Source organism: Carettochelys insculpta, chromosome 9 (genome assembly GCF_033958435.1).
Source record: "Carettochelys insculpta isolate YL-2023 chromosome 9, ASM3395843v1, whole genome shotgun sequence".
Lineage (NCBI taxonomy): Eukaryota > Metazoa > Chordata > Testudines > Carettochelyidae > Carettochelys > Carettochelys insculpta.
This window is the reverse complement of record NC_134145.1, coordinates 10459013-10474114: the sequence shown is the minus strand read 5'-3', so window position 1 is coordinate 10474114 and position 15102 is coordinate 10459013. Positions and strand designations below refer to the sequence as shown.

The 15102-nt window shown below is 41.9% G+C and overlaps 1 protein-coding gene across 3 annotated transcripts in view; it reads right to left on the bottom strand.

Annotated features, from left to right (window-relative positions):
- Positions 1-15102, bottom strand: part of OSBPL9 (oxysterol binding protein like 9) — a 110408-nt gene that overhangs the window by 70572 nt on the left and 24734 nt on the right. For all 3 annotated transcript variants that reach the window (XM_075002491.1, XM_075002494.1, XM_075002493.1), the window contains exon 3: positions 13312-13390. In XM_075002491.1, the coding sequence (XP_074858592.1) occupies positions 13312-13390 (79 nt within the window). The remainder of the gene's footprint in view (positions 1-13311; positions 13391-15102) is intronic.

Below are 15102 nucleotides of genomic sequence, written 5' to 3'. Positions count from 1 at the left end.
TCTGACAAACTGACAAAAACCATGCTAAATATCACAGCAGACTACCACTGAAAACTTGCTGACTTCCTACCATCTTATCATCAAACAGATGAATTGGAACAGAAACACTGTACTTACATTTCAGCATAAGGCATAGGCAGCAGGAGAAACAAGTCATTGCCTGAATGAACTTTTACACTGTCCTGACTTTACTAGCATTTGTTATGTAGCCTGTTGTAAAAGTAGGCAAATATCTAGATGAGTTGACATACCTCCTGGAAGACCTCATTGTACCCCAAAGGGTACACATATTCCTGGCTGAAAAACACTGTCCTATAAGACTCATACACAAAGCTAAGGATTTGTAAGAGGTAAATGGGGATAACAGGGCACCAACTTAACCGCCATAGACATTAAACATTTGTTCAGAAAGGAACGCTAATAAACACCAACAACATAGTTGTAAGAATGAACAAACAAACAGACTTCCCCATACCTAGGCACAAACCCAGGCTCCCGAGCAGGGGTGGGCAAAATCAGCCCCAAGGGCCCAATGTGGCCAACCAAGCATTTTTCTCTCGAGCCCACATAGCGTATCTTACAGCCAGCAGTGTGCATATCTTACAGCCAGTGGCATGTTTTCAGCCAAGCTGCTCCTAGGAGCAGGGACTGGAGAAGAGAGGGTAGTGCTGGAGTCAGGGTGTTCACCTGCTCCTGTATCTGATCTCTGCAGAGTCAGGATCAGGGAGAAGGGGAGACACAGCAGAGCAGCTCCAGTCTGAAGTGTGGATGGTAAGTGATTCACTGGAATGCAGAGCGAGGGAAGGGGGGAGAAAGAGTAGGAAAAATTTCCTTCAAAGGGACAGAGTGTGGGTTGTCAGAAATTTATCCCGCAGCAGCTAGCACGCGCATGCGCGCGCGCGCACACACACACACACACAGTCAGTCACACATACCCAGTCTGTGCCACACACACAGTCACTGTCACATATACATTACAGCACATATTCAATTTGTGTGTGTCTCTCATATACATTACAAAGTATCTCTTTCCTAATCACACTTTCTCTTTCTGTAGCCCCCAGCCACAAAAATTCTGTCCACGGCCCCACTCCATCCAGGGGGTCCAGAGCCAGCTTATGACCAGTACCAAAATTCCTGAAGTGGCTCCTCTGCAAAAACTATTGCCTACCCCTGCTACAGAGCTTTCACTTTCTACCCTGCACCTTTCGCCTTTCCTTCCAACACCACTAGAGGAAAGATGGTGTTTTCTTGTGTGTACTGGGGACTTATCGTTGACCCTGCACCCTGACACAAAGATAGCCGATATGCTTGTAGCATGAAAAATCTACTCAGGACTAGACTCTTCTTGGTATGAAACTAAGTGACCTTGACCTACAGCTGCAGTAGAGGAATCATATCAACACTCTGTATTAAAATAGACTCTCCTCCACCACTATAGATCCTGAAATGACAAATGTAAAGATTTATTGGTGATTTTAGTACTTATGGTCAATCAGCAACCTTACGAACCTATTGCCAGCCAAGAGACCTATATACTGACACTTTCTAGCCAACAGTGACTGACCAGCACCACTCTCTTAAGAAAAGTTCAAATATTTCACTAGCATGCCAGTCTCAGGAAAAACAAAAAAGGTTAAATTAAATCCAGTCAAAATGGCTGTGAGAGATTAAATGCAAGGACAAGCTTCCTAACAGTGAAAGCAATTACAAAATAAAATAACTAAGAGGTCATTGATGCACAATCTATGAAGACATCCAAAAAAGGATTAGCCTACACACTCAGAAGAACCATGCTGGGAGAAAACCTTCACTACATACAGAAGGTGGGAAATTATAGCTTCTAATAAATTTTTCTGGCTAGACTTATTATGCACCTTTTATTTTTAAGAGGGAAACTGACAAAATATTTAAAGTAAACAATTCTTACATCTCCTTATTTTAAGACTTTTGTCAAATAAATATTGTGTGGTGTATGCCACAATGGCAACAGTTGGGTAAATATTTCAACACCGCATATCAGGCTGAACACCATAAAAAACAAGTTAACAACATTGGGTAATTACAGATGTGAAGCTGCCTCCTTCCCTTTTCTAAGTTACTTCTATTGCACTGTTCACAGTGCAACGATGCCAATGAAAACATCAAACCACAAGTATTATCACTGCATCCAAGTGAAAAAAAATCCATCTCCTACTTACAAATTTGAAGTGTGAATTCAGGTATGCAAGAACTATGCCACACATTTTAGAGTGCAGAAGAAACCAATATGGTTTAAGAACCCTATACACCAGCAGTCATCACCCCACCCCTGGCTCAGGTGCCAGGAGTGGCCTGTGAGCTTGGCATGTATGGGGAGAGTTCAGCCCCATCTTTGCTTGGCATGTGAGGAGAGAGTTCAGCCCCATCTCTCCTTCCCCATGCAACCCGGAGCTTGCTCAAAGCCATTGCTGCCTACAGATTAACAAAAGACCAGCTAATGCTACCAACCACCATCTAAATGGTAAAGCTCTGCATCTATATTTATTTATTAATAAAGCTGTTTTAAGTAGGACTATTAGTGACTTTAAAAAAGTATCACCAGCACTTGGACTGTACACAGAGGTCAAAAGATCAAATTTCAGCATTCCACCAGGAAAGGTTGCTGACCCCTGCCATACATGGTGTAAAGCTACACTATGGTCATAGTCCATAGTTATGCAGACTGATCAACACTATACCCCAAATGTCAACTAAGCACAGAAATAGACATTATTAGACTGAGGCAGTTCAGCAATTATGGTCCATTTGCTTGTCTCATTTTTAAAATAATCCATGACAGATATTACATTTTCTTACTAAGATTTGCTAATGATATTTGTACATAAAGACTGGTAAATCTACCTTCAGATTCCCGATCACTGCAGTAAACAAAATAGGTTATGACAGACTACCACATTTACCATTATTACTCAATGAACCACTCTTCAACCGATTAGCAACAGAATATTCGTATAACAGATTTGAATTTGTTCCAATATGTTCAAACTTTTCAGCAAACACCTCATTTTTATCTTCAGTACAGACTATAAAAATTTTATGTAACCTATTATGACATCTCAGGCGTGTCAAAGGCTATGTCTACGCATCAAAGAACACCACAACTGGCCTGTACCACTTGACTCAGGCTCATGGGGCTTGGACTACAGGACTGTTTCATCACTATGGACATCCACACTCAGACTGGAACCCAGGCTCTAGGCCCCCACAATATGGGAGGGTCACAGAGCCCAGGCCCCAGCTCAACCCCAAGCCCAGAAGTCTACACAGCAAATAAAACAGCCCCTCAGCCTGAGGCTTAGACTGAGTAGTATGGCATGGAACAGCAGCATATTTTTCTTTGCTCTGTACACATGACCAAATATACAGCCATGGACTGTATGAGACAAGCAAATGGACCATAATTGCTGAACTGCCTCAGTCTAATAATGTCTGTATTTCTGTGCTTAGTTGACATTTGGTGTACATTGTTGCTCAGTCTGCATAACTAAAAGGACTGTGATTAATGTGACTACTTCAGATGGACACATGAAACAGTGCAAAACAGTTAGAAATGTAAACAATATCATACATAGCATCAGAAGTTTTCTAAAGACAAATCATAAATATGGAGCTCAAGGTGCACTGACAGACTAAGCCACAAAATATTACAGCCTATTTTAAAAGTTGCCTTCCCCACCCCCACCCTAAAGTGTTAAGTCAATCTGAAATTCTCCCTCTGCCATTTCCTCTCACCTCTACCCCTAGAGATGAAATAAAGGAAAATTAAGGTAGAAGGTAAAGAATACAGCCACTCTAACAAAAGTGAAAACAGAGGGAGGGAAAATATTGAAAACCAAGAAAGAAAAGCTGTAGTCAGAAACCTTGATCCTTGTCAGCCCAAAACACATACCGCCTCAGAGGCACTGATACAGCCAGACATTAGGAAATGTAGGCATACCCAGGGCTGAGTCAGACATGGGAGGCAGGCGATACAAAAAAAAAAGTTTTGGTGGGGTTTTTTTTTTTTTTTGACTGATGACGTTAAATAAATTGATAAAAAGGAAGCTAAAAGAAGGGCTCACATTTCTGTTGGCATATGAACACTCTCAACCAGTATCCTTTTCCCAGAATCTGCAGAATGATTCAGTAATTTCAATTTCATCTTCAGAGTCACCATTGTATTAGAGTACTTTTGTTTACTCTGTTAGTGAAAAGAGATTATGTTTATGTAATACGTATGTGGAATGTGAAAGTATTGCAAAAAAACGGATTACTCTGCCTGGCAAAGGCTCAGTCGCATCCAAATGAAGAGAAAAACAAGTTCAGCATGTCTCTACATTACACAGCACTTGCAGCTATCATTTCTAGGTCATACACAGCAGTACATGAGGACACTGCTGCTGAACAATCCCACCATTTAAAAATTGGTGGGTTGGGGCCATGGGAAGGGGACAGAGAGGTTAAGCCTGGGGTTTCCTAGGGCTGTAGTTTGGGTTGGGGGGGTGGAGTTGAGCTGGAGCGATACAGGGGAGGTTTGAACCAGGGCTAGCAGGGTTGAACTGGGGCAGGGGGGTGAGCCAGAGGTAGTTAAGCACAACTCGAAAATCGCACATTTTGAGGGTTTACTGTATCTGTTAGTCTATAAAAGGAGGAAGGACTCCTTGCTGTTTGTGGAGATAGCCATGTTAGTGGGTATCCCCCTGCTACTAAACAAAGGACTCTCTTCAAATGGGAGAAGGGCATTTTTAACCATAGAGATACACAAAATGAACTGAAGAAAACTATATTTCCATCACTTTACAGCACAATTCCTCTACTCAGCCAGCTCCCCTTCCTATCCTGTAATCAAAAAAAGTGTGTCACCTACCCTCTTGGGCCTTCAGTCAAGTCAAATTCCTTGCATCTGCATGGACAGAGTAAAGCAAGAGTCAAGTTAAGCTGTGTCTGCCTTGAGCTATGCAAAGGGCAGATGAAGGGTACAGAAAAGGTAAAGCTACTGAAGAAATGACTGCCTCTGCATCTAGGGAATCTTCTATGTAAAAGAGACCACGTAATGGCCTTGCAGATGTTTACAATGGGTATGATTTCAGAGGTAAATTGAGCCACTCTAGCAGGTTTACCCACAGGATTCTTCAACAGGTTAAAATACATCCTGAACCCTATTTAGACATTCATGGGTTGGAGATTGGGTTAGTTTTTACTCATTCAGTGAATGCGATGAGAAATCTAAGAGGCTCTATCTTGTCAAGGACAAAGGCAAGTGTTCTTCTCAAGTCTTAAAGAGAAGAAGCAAGCCTGTATATGGAGGTACTACCCAAGCTTAATTCACCAGTAGATCAGTGTGCTGATTCATGTGGAACTCTGAAGAAACTTTCAGCAGGAAGCAAGAGTAAAATTATCACTACTTTGTTACAACAGAACTCAACACATAGTATGTCAGCAGTCACAAGGGCTCCTATCCCCTCTATGATCCTAGCCAAGGTGATTGCTATGAAGAATGACATTTTTAAAGGACAAAAGGAAGGAACAATGCACATAGGTTTAAACTGAGTTTTCCTCAGTGCATTAAAGACTATAGTTGGGGTTCTACAGTGGAGTAGGTTCTGTGGGTTGAACAGGCCTTTAAGCTCACAATGGTAATACGACCAAAGACAGGGTGGGGGGCAGCATTAACTGGACTCAAGTGAATTTTAACTGGGTTTAACAAACCCATGGTATCTAAATTCAGAAGGTAATCAACAGTATGCATCAGACACCACTCAAAACAAGAATAGGTAGGTGGCTGCACCAAGCTTGAAAACATTTCTACTTCTGTAGATAAGTTTGTTTTCATAGTGGGTTTCTTACTGTTGAACAGTAATGATCGTGTGTCTGGAGATCACCCTTTTTCAGTCAGATTCTGAAGTGAAGCAATGAGAAGGAAGGATGGGTGATGGATCCTGGTTGCTGAGTGAGGAGATCTGCTGTCAGGGGAAGATACAGAAGCAGTTGCAGTGATCTACAAACCCACACCTGACTTGATCCTGACAGTACCATGAAGAAGGTTATCAATTTCTTTAGTAATTGACTGAATTTTTTCTTTAAAAAAAGCATATATATATTTTAGGAATTATTTTGGAGGAGCTCAATGACCTGTCTTCTACAAGAAATCAGGTTAGATTACCATAGTGGCCCCTTCTAGCTTTATAATCTGTGAATGGCAGCAGGAGATAGGCACATAGGACTACACAGGGTCACTGGAAAATAAGGTTATAACCATGCCACTCCACCCCCAAATAACCATCTGCCCCCTCTACTCCCCCATGACCCTAGATAGGGTATATTCTTCAGAATACGGTATTGTTCAGCTCCCACTTGTGAACAGGCATTTCTGCCTCAACCACAGAATATGACACACTTCTGCAGGCCTGCTAGAAAATCCACTGATACCTGCATATAGTAAGATATGTACCAGTTTACTAATTTTATGGATTGTGCACGTAAGGACTGGGATCTTGCTCTTCTTTTTCCAATCAATGCAATACATTTCTGTTGTATTGCTTATTATTCTGACTGAGTGGCTCCTGATATGGTGGAGTAGGAAGAGATGGCAAGCATAACAAGTGACCCTCCACATCAACACAGAGTTTAGAGTGACCTTCAGCAGGGACCATTTACCTTGAGCTGTGAAATCTTGAAAGCTTGTGGCCAACCTTAGTGGGAATGCACTTGCGATGACCATCTTTGCAAGGGAATGTTGCAAAAACAGCATTTGCTCACAGACTGCTGTGGGATCTTTACACCAATTCAAAGCATGGAGAGGACCCTCAGAGGTACACATACCCATTTGGACTTACTGATTGTTGGGGGCTTAAGACAGTCCTCAGCCAAGCTTGTAGACACTGTAGATATGGCCCAGGAGGAAGCCTGCTCACTGCCTGCACCCTTGTTTAGGAACATTTCAGCTAGCGTGAGTGGGGCAAATGTGCAGCTAACACTCTAGATAAACAAAAGCTTGGCCATAAGATTCCAGAACACTAACAATGCTCAGTCCCATTCCTCTTCCCCTCTGACCACACACACCTGCCATTCATGGCTGCAGTTTCAACTTTTCTCCTGCTCTTTCTGCTAAAAGTCTCAGAGGACACCAGGGAACTCATTCCCACAGCATGACCAGTAACAACAAAAGTCTAAGTACAAAAGCTAGAAAAATATCCCTCATCTGGTACTTTTAATCAGTGAGGATAATTAACCGTTGGAACAATTTACCAAGCCACCACATGAAACATTTAGTTAAAAATCCAATGTTTTACTAAAAAGACCAGCTCTAAGAATTATTTTGAGGAAACCATATGGTCTGTTTTACACAGGAAGGCAGACTAGATGGTCCTTAGTGACCTCAGAATCTATTAATCTTCCAGTGATAGCCATTTTAGGTGTTAATTTGCCCTCTGAGCCCTTAACATTACTAGAAGTAGAGGTAACAACTAAAAGAGGGCAGAAGAAAGAGCCCTGCGTGAGATCCTAGAGAAGACAGCAGAAACTAGTTCAGAAGCTGAGCTATCAAAACGCGAGAGAGGCAGGTAAGAACAAACAGAATATAATAGAAAGTGATTGGACCAAAGAATATCCCCTCAGCTCCCACTTGATCTGCTGGACTTCTGCTGACTACCTCCCCAAACCAGACTGCTGGGTTGCCTCTTTCACTACCCAAGGTTCTTTCTGGTCCTTCATGAATCCCCTCCTTCCATTTGTAAGGACTGGCCTCTCCTTTCACTGTCAGAAACTCTCAGGCATTCAATATTCAAGGGCTCCAAGGCTACTCCTCCACCTTACACTTACTTGCTGGGGCTTCTGGCTTCGCATATTGATAGTGGCTATTAGTACCCCACACAACAATTGCTGGAATTGCCCACTCTTCCCAAGAATTGAGGATGTAAATCCCTACCAGCACAAATGTTGATGAAGGCTCCTAGCCTCATCCCACCCTAATGAAGTATTCTTCCTCTATGCGCTAACAGTGTGCGCCTAGCCATCCACTTCCTTTACCTTCCCAGCTGTGACAACTACTACTACTATTAAACCCTTGTACTCGGAGTAATGTATAGGTCATCTACAAGCCTCCTCCACTTCACTCTGTCTTGGGACAAAACTTCTAGCTGACTCCAGGAGTACCCCAAGTTTTTTTTTCCTTGCAAGTTCCTTCTGAGAGTTTGACGGACTATGCCAGATGATGGTTTTCTGAGTGTGTGGCCTAGCCATCCCCACTCTCCTCTCTTAATTTGAACGTCAAGTGTCATGTCAAGCTGTGTCTACAGGCACCCAAAAAAAGGAACTATGGGGCTGAAGAGGCAGTAATCTGCTTTCCCACCTGATAGTGCACCTGTGGAAGTAGAAGAGGTGCACACCTGCATTTATGCTTCATTCTCATGACAGTGTTATGACACTATTTTGAGGAATGGGTGGGGAAAAGACGAGGTGCCTCTGCTCACTATGGCTAGTTGCCAAAGAGCATGATTTACTTTAAGTCCAGCTCAGATCACTGCACAGGACCTCTCTGATCTCTGAGCCCCTTATTTATGCAGCAACAAAACATAGCTGGCAAATATCTGTTACAAAATGATGTCCTCTTAGATTGATTCCCACAGAATACATTTGCAGATAGAAGCGAGAGCCCGTGTGACATTAATGGTATCTTTTCCAAGTTAAGAAGTCCACAATTTATAATTCTTTGCGTGCACACACACACACACACACACACAAAATCCAATGCCACACATAAAGCCAACAACTGCCACCTCCTACAAACACCACTGCAAGGTGCAACAGAAATCAAGTCGCACGTCAAGGAAGCAAAATTGCACCTAAAACACAGCTCTAGTCATGAGATTTGTTTCCAAACAGCAATATTCTACAGGGCATTAAACAGAATAAAATGATGAAGAACTAACTTTCCAATAAAAAAAGTTAAAACATGTATAGCTTGGCTAAGTGATTAGCCAAATGTGTAGCGGGCAAAGGAATGATACTTCACAGGTATTTCAAGGGCATGAATCCTTAGGTCAGGGGTGAAGAACCTTTTTGAGGGTTACGGGGCGTCAATGAACCACAAAAAAACACAGTTGGAGGCCTCATACTAGTGAGAAACAAACAAACAAAAAACCTCAATACCATTAAAGGACATGGTCTTCAACTGATAAGCAGGGAGAGGGAAAAAGACTCACCTCACTCATGCAACTCAGGGCAGCAGGGGGCATGGATTAACTCTGAGGGCCCAGAGCTAATAGATTTTTGGGGCCTCACTCTGCCTTTGGGAGGGCAAAAATGAGGGGTTCAGTGTGCAGGATGGGGCTTCCAGGGAGCAGACTGGGGATGCAGGGTGTGGGCAGGAAGATGAGTGCAGGGGTGTGGGCAGGAAGGGGGATGCAGGAGCAGGCCAAGGTAGGGTAGAGACTGGGCAAAATGAGGTGTCCAAGAGCAGGCCAGGGGATGGGGGAGCCTGGATGGAATGAAGGGTGCATGAACAGGCTGGGAAGAATGGAGAAGGTCTGGGCCAATGACATCAGGAGAGGGGAGCTGCCTACTTAGCCCAGCTCCCAGGTGTGGCGTAGATGGCACTACATGACTCCCCCACTGGCCAGGATTCCCAGCTAGTGGGAACAATGGGGTGGAGTCTGCAAGCTGCCACAGGGGACAGAGCTTCCTGTGCTGATGCTCCCTGGGCAGAGCTGCTTCCTTCGCCCTCCAGGCAGAGCCTGCAGGTTGGATGCGATCAGCAGTTTGCCTTGATCCAGCCCACAAGACTCAGAATTCCCCCATCTCGCAACAGCAAGGAGCTGGCACTGTAATGACGGGGAAGGGAGATCCAAACCTCACAGGCTGGATCAAGGCAAATAGTGGGCCACAGCCTCCCCACCTCTTAGGGCTTGTCTTGAAATGCTACAGCGACGAAGCTGCACTGCTGCAACTACACAACGCTAGTGCTTCAGTGTAAACACTACCTATGCTGAGAAAAAGGGTCCCCTTGTCAGTGTGGGTGTGGACATCACGTATTAAGTAACCTGATCCTGTATTACTCAGTATAAATTAACGATGTCAGGCAAGGTATAGCAGGTAATTTTTAAATTGTTTAAGTTGCACAGTTTTGTAGAGGGCAAGCAACAAAAAATTGCTCTGAGAACGATTAGATTTATACTCAGGGCTCTGTGATTGACAGACTATCCTTATGTTAAAGCCATGTGTGGAACTCTGTGCTGTTTGAAAGAACAAAAAGACACTGGGATGACTTTCAACATAGTGGCTGCTGGAGGCTGAGATGGAGTCATTGCTGAATTTTACTGTTCCTCCCCCTAGATCCTGTGCTGAAGAGGAAAAATATTGGCAGACCATGATTTACAAAGCTTTCAAGTGGCCTTTCCATCACGCACAACACAGCCGCTTGCTTTTTGTGTGCTGAAAAACAGACCTGAATACAGCTAATCCTAGAGTCCTTTATGATTTAAGTGACTGAACAGTGTCCAGTACTTAGTCAGTCACTAAGCCATGCTATGACCAACTTCATGGCTGTCAGAAGAGGACAGGTTAAGAGTGTTGGCAGGAGCCAGTGCACAGTTGACCATTGTCAAGATTCAAAAACTCCTCAACCTCCCTTTGATGTCAATGAAAATCACCTGGTCCAACATGCACCAAACATGTGGAAGCAACTTTCACATGACAAACCCATCACCAAGCTCTAAAATCTATCATGCACCTTTAATGGTCTCATCTGCCTTCTACCCTTTCACCTAGCTTCTAACGGATTACAAACAAAGTCAGCCTGCCCAGGAAGAAAACAAAAAACAATGCAGTTTCATCCACCTTCCTCCAACTGTGGAATGCCATTATAACTTACTGGAAAAACCACACTTAAATTGCAGGATAGGAAAGACTTGACCCTGGGATGCAGATGTTTTTCTACACCTAAGTGACCTTTATAATGAGGTATTTTTAATTCAGGGCCAGTAGGAAAGAGGAGGAAAAAAAACCACACACCTCTGTCCTACTGATAATGCGACCCCAAACCACTAAATTTCAAAACTCTCACATTTTTAGGTTTTGAAAAAAATTTGGACTTTAAAACATATTTTATATTTACTACTTTCTCTTCCACCTTCCCTTCTCAATTTAACCATAGGCAACTTGGGCACACAAATGAGTCTTAACACAATGTATTATCAATAGATAGAACAAAGAGCTCCCTTTTTTAATCTACAGTAAATACAAGATTTTCCTCAACTGGCTCTTCTGTTGCACATCTTTTTTTAAATATTAGTACAAGTACTGACAAGTGCACATCCTACATAATAAATTCTGGCTGATTAACATGTTTGCATATTACATACAATCTATAGTAAAATGTGATTGTATTAAAGTCAAAACTCACTTAGATAAGTGTGCGTAACCCAATCATGATTTCACCATTCGAGTGGTATAATCATCCCAAACTCATTCCCAGTAAAATCTTTATGCCACGATAGTCCATGTGTTTGTGTATTACATATTATGTATGACCTAAATTGTGTATTATATATTTTATAGCTATAGTTCTTTCAAAAAAGAAAAAATTCTGCAAGGCTAATCTTGTTTCATACTGTGATCTCACAGTATTCCATCCATACAGCAAATTGAAATACACAGACAATGGTGTACACTTATTTTTCCCCCCCAACATCAGCAAAATTTGCTGGCTTTTGGCCAATTTGCAGTCTTCCAAAAATTAATGTAAGCACATTTAAAAATGTGTTCTCTTATAGAAATTTCCTTTACACAGGACTCTAAAATAGAAAACAAACTAGTAAGATCATAGTTTAAATTTACATGCATTTTTATCTTAACGATCTGAAGCATGGATGTGTGTCATATGAGTGAATTAATACTTATGAAATGTCTAAATAAAATCACCTACATTTGGTAACATAAGAAATATTAATTCGTATTAAATGACAGCTTTCTTTCAAGAGGTTTTGTTCCCCTTCCATAGGGAAATGGTATAGCAGAGGAGGAACTGCTCAATGGGTGTTTCTGTAGAAACTGCAAAAAGAATTCTGCATTTCACCCTTTACCTGCATCACATTCTCATACAAAAATATTTAGCCTTATAGCACTGAAGAGTGCCAGTATTTTGCACTATTTGCATTAGCAGTTAGCTTATCCTTGTGTTTTATCAGCTATCCTTGAGAACAGAGGAGCTAAGTGTTGCTATCAGCATAGCTTTATAATGGGAAGGTTTCTGAGGCTTAATGCAGTGAAGCTATAGTACCGCCATATCATAACATCTCAAAAAGTGTGCTGATTTTGAAATATTAATTTGCAAATCTATACAGAACAAAGTAGGTTATAGAAATGGTTCAATTTTATACAACTATAAATGCTGACTGTCGCTTATACACCCCAGAAAGAGTCACTTCTGCTTCCAATTCCACATAAGACAGTCCAATAAAATTCTTTCCCCTTACTCTACATTTCAGAGAAGCAGCGGGGCAGAAAGACAGGAGAACAAATGGATATTAAAGAGTTTAACCAAGAGACAAACTACAGTATATGACTAAATTTTAAAACAGAAGAAAAGAGGTATTATAGAACATATCATGACAAAAATCTACCAGTGCTGTGGTTAAAGATATTTCTGTAGCTAAAGCAATGAGAACAATTACACAGTACCTTACCCTTTCTACCGGTGAACCATAGCATGCAATGACAAAACATAGCAGTGGCAGATGGCATTGGAGATAGTAAATATGATTAAAAGGATACGAACAGAGAAACAGTGATTGGCAAAAAAAGACACAGAAATGCAGAAGAAATGGATGCAAACTTGCAGATCGTGAAGCAAAAATCCATCTTTAAGCCGAATGCTGCCTCTAGCCTCCTCAAAACTGAGTTTTAAATCTAAATGAACACAAAATGCAACCTTCACACTGGTCTTGTGACTCTTCATGCAGAAAGGCTCAAATCATATATCCTGACAATGAAGGTTCAGCAATGTTTTGCCAACACATCCCATCAGCAGAAGCCCATTATGACTGATTTATCCTTTAAATTTTTAATCATGAAATCGTGCCAAAGATACAGTCTTTTCTAGCACATATGTTTCCACTGCAGATAAAAATCCCTGCCTAACCTACAACACCTCTGGATCCAGAATGTTCCCTGCGTGCTCATTTATGCAGTACAGTTGCTGAACATTTTTAAATCATCCAACAAACACCAAGATAGGACAATATCAGCAACAGGCCCTATTACAAGAAGAAAGAACCTCATCTTTTGGCTCACCCTGGAAATGGAAGGTTTTCTGATCAACAGTTATTGTGAAGGTGCTGTCGTCCTCATCGTCTATACCAATCACAGCTCCCTGTGAAACAAAGAGCAAAAATCCTGATAAGGCAAGCAGTGAGATCAGCAGCACACACTATCACTGCCCTACTGGAATGCAAAAAACACCGTCAAAATTTGAAGTAACCTGAATACTGCAAAGGGGGAGGGGGAAAGTGCAAAGAAAGATTTACTGTGTCTAAGCATAAGAATTAAATCAAATACTTAATAAAAGACTGCATATTCATTAAAGATAAAGCCAACAGCTATTTCTACAATGGCTTCATGGTTCTCTCTCTCTCTCTCTGTATGTGTATTGTGTGATACTTACCATTTACCGTACTATAGTACTATTATAAAACATTTACTGTAGCACCATTATAAAGCAAATAGTACTCTAATATGTAGTATGCAATAAGGAAAGTAAGCAATATTGTTAACACTATCACCTATGAAACATCAATAGTTTTCAATACACAATCAAATGAAGAATCTGAGAAGATCCTGTCTTCTGCCTCTTCACAAGATTAACAGTCAGTCATTAGCATGTAATCCTCGTGGTAGAGCCATTCTGTCCATTGGATTATTTGCGCTTTGGGCCTGGCAAACGCAACCAGCCCCACTCCACTAGCTCCTAGCATCACTTAGGAGAGGAGAGGTCAGAATCTTTGGGGAAAGGGCAAAATGGGGCAGGGCCTGGGGCAATGGGCTGGGAGTGTCCCAGGCCCTGCACCCACTAGAAACCGCTCTGCCTAGTGGTTAAATTTTTGCCTTTGTTTTTGCACACGCTGAATTATTAGAAGCAATAATCAACACTTAAAATTCATCTTCACGTGTGTTCATTTCAATATTTGTTCATGCAAAAACAACCAGTGTATGCTTGAGAAAAGACTAAGATAGTTTATTCCAATCACTTACTGGCTCCCAACTGAATTCAGCAGACTGTTCAGAAGGTTTTTAATTTACCTAGGGATTTACTTCAGCCCCTTCTCCCATCTCAAGTCATCTAGCACCAACCCTCCTCTTTGCTCTCTCAATTGCACCACATGCAAGAACCTTCTCCTGTGCAGCACATACGTCTGAAACTAGACACCATCTGTCACTTTAAGTAGCAACTGAAGACTTCTTTTCTGCCCTACTGTTATTTTCTCTCTTCCACATTACATCTGATTTTAAACACTAAAAGAGATACATCTTATATGAAAGCTGACCATGTCAAATTTTATTTTGAAAGATATGATCACTTTTCCTTTCCTCACAACACACAATATTGATAGAAAGAGTTATGTACAAAATATTCCGATTCGTTCCAAGCGCTCCTAACTCAGTGAGGGAGGGGCAGCATCTGGCACTGCTTTTGAAAGATAAGTGAACCTTGGGCTTGGGGGCAGGGTTGGGGAGTGTTAAAGGCTGGGGACAGTTTGGGGCCATGAACAGGAGGGAGGGTTAAAACACAGCAGCAGATGGGACCTGTGGGGTGGGCGGGAGGGGGTTCAGGCAGCGGCAGGTTGGGTCCATGGGGAGGGGATTAAGGCTCACATTAGCGGTGGGAAGTTCACTCATCTAGTGAGCAAAGGTATGTGCATCCCTCGTTTCAGCAAGTACTTGTAAGTGAACTGCTCGTTTAACAAGGGATGGGCGTAATGCTTTTGTTGAAGTACTTCAGCCTTACAGTCACAGCTATGCTGCTGTAACATTTCAAGTGTAGACAAGCCTTCATAGCTAAATGCAAGGTGGAAAAATATTTAGTTA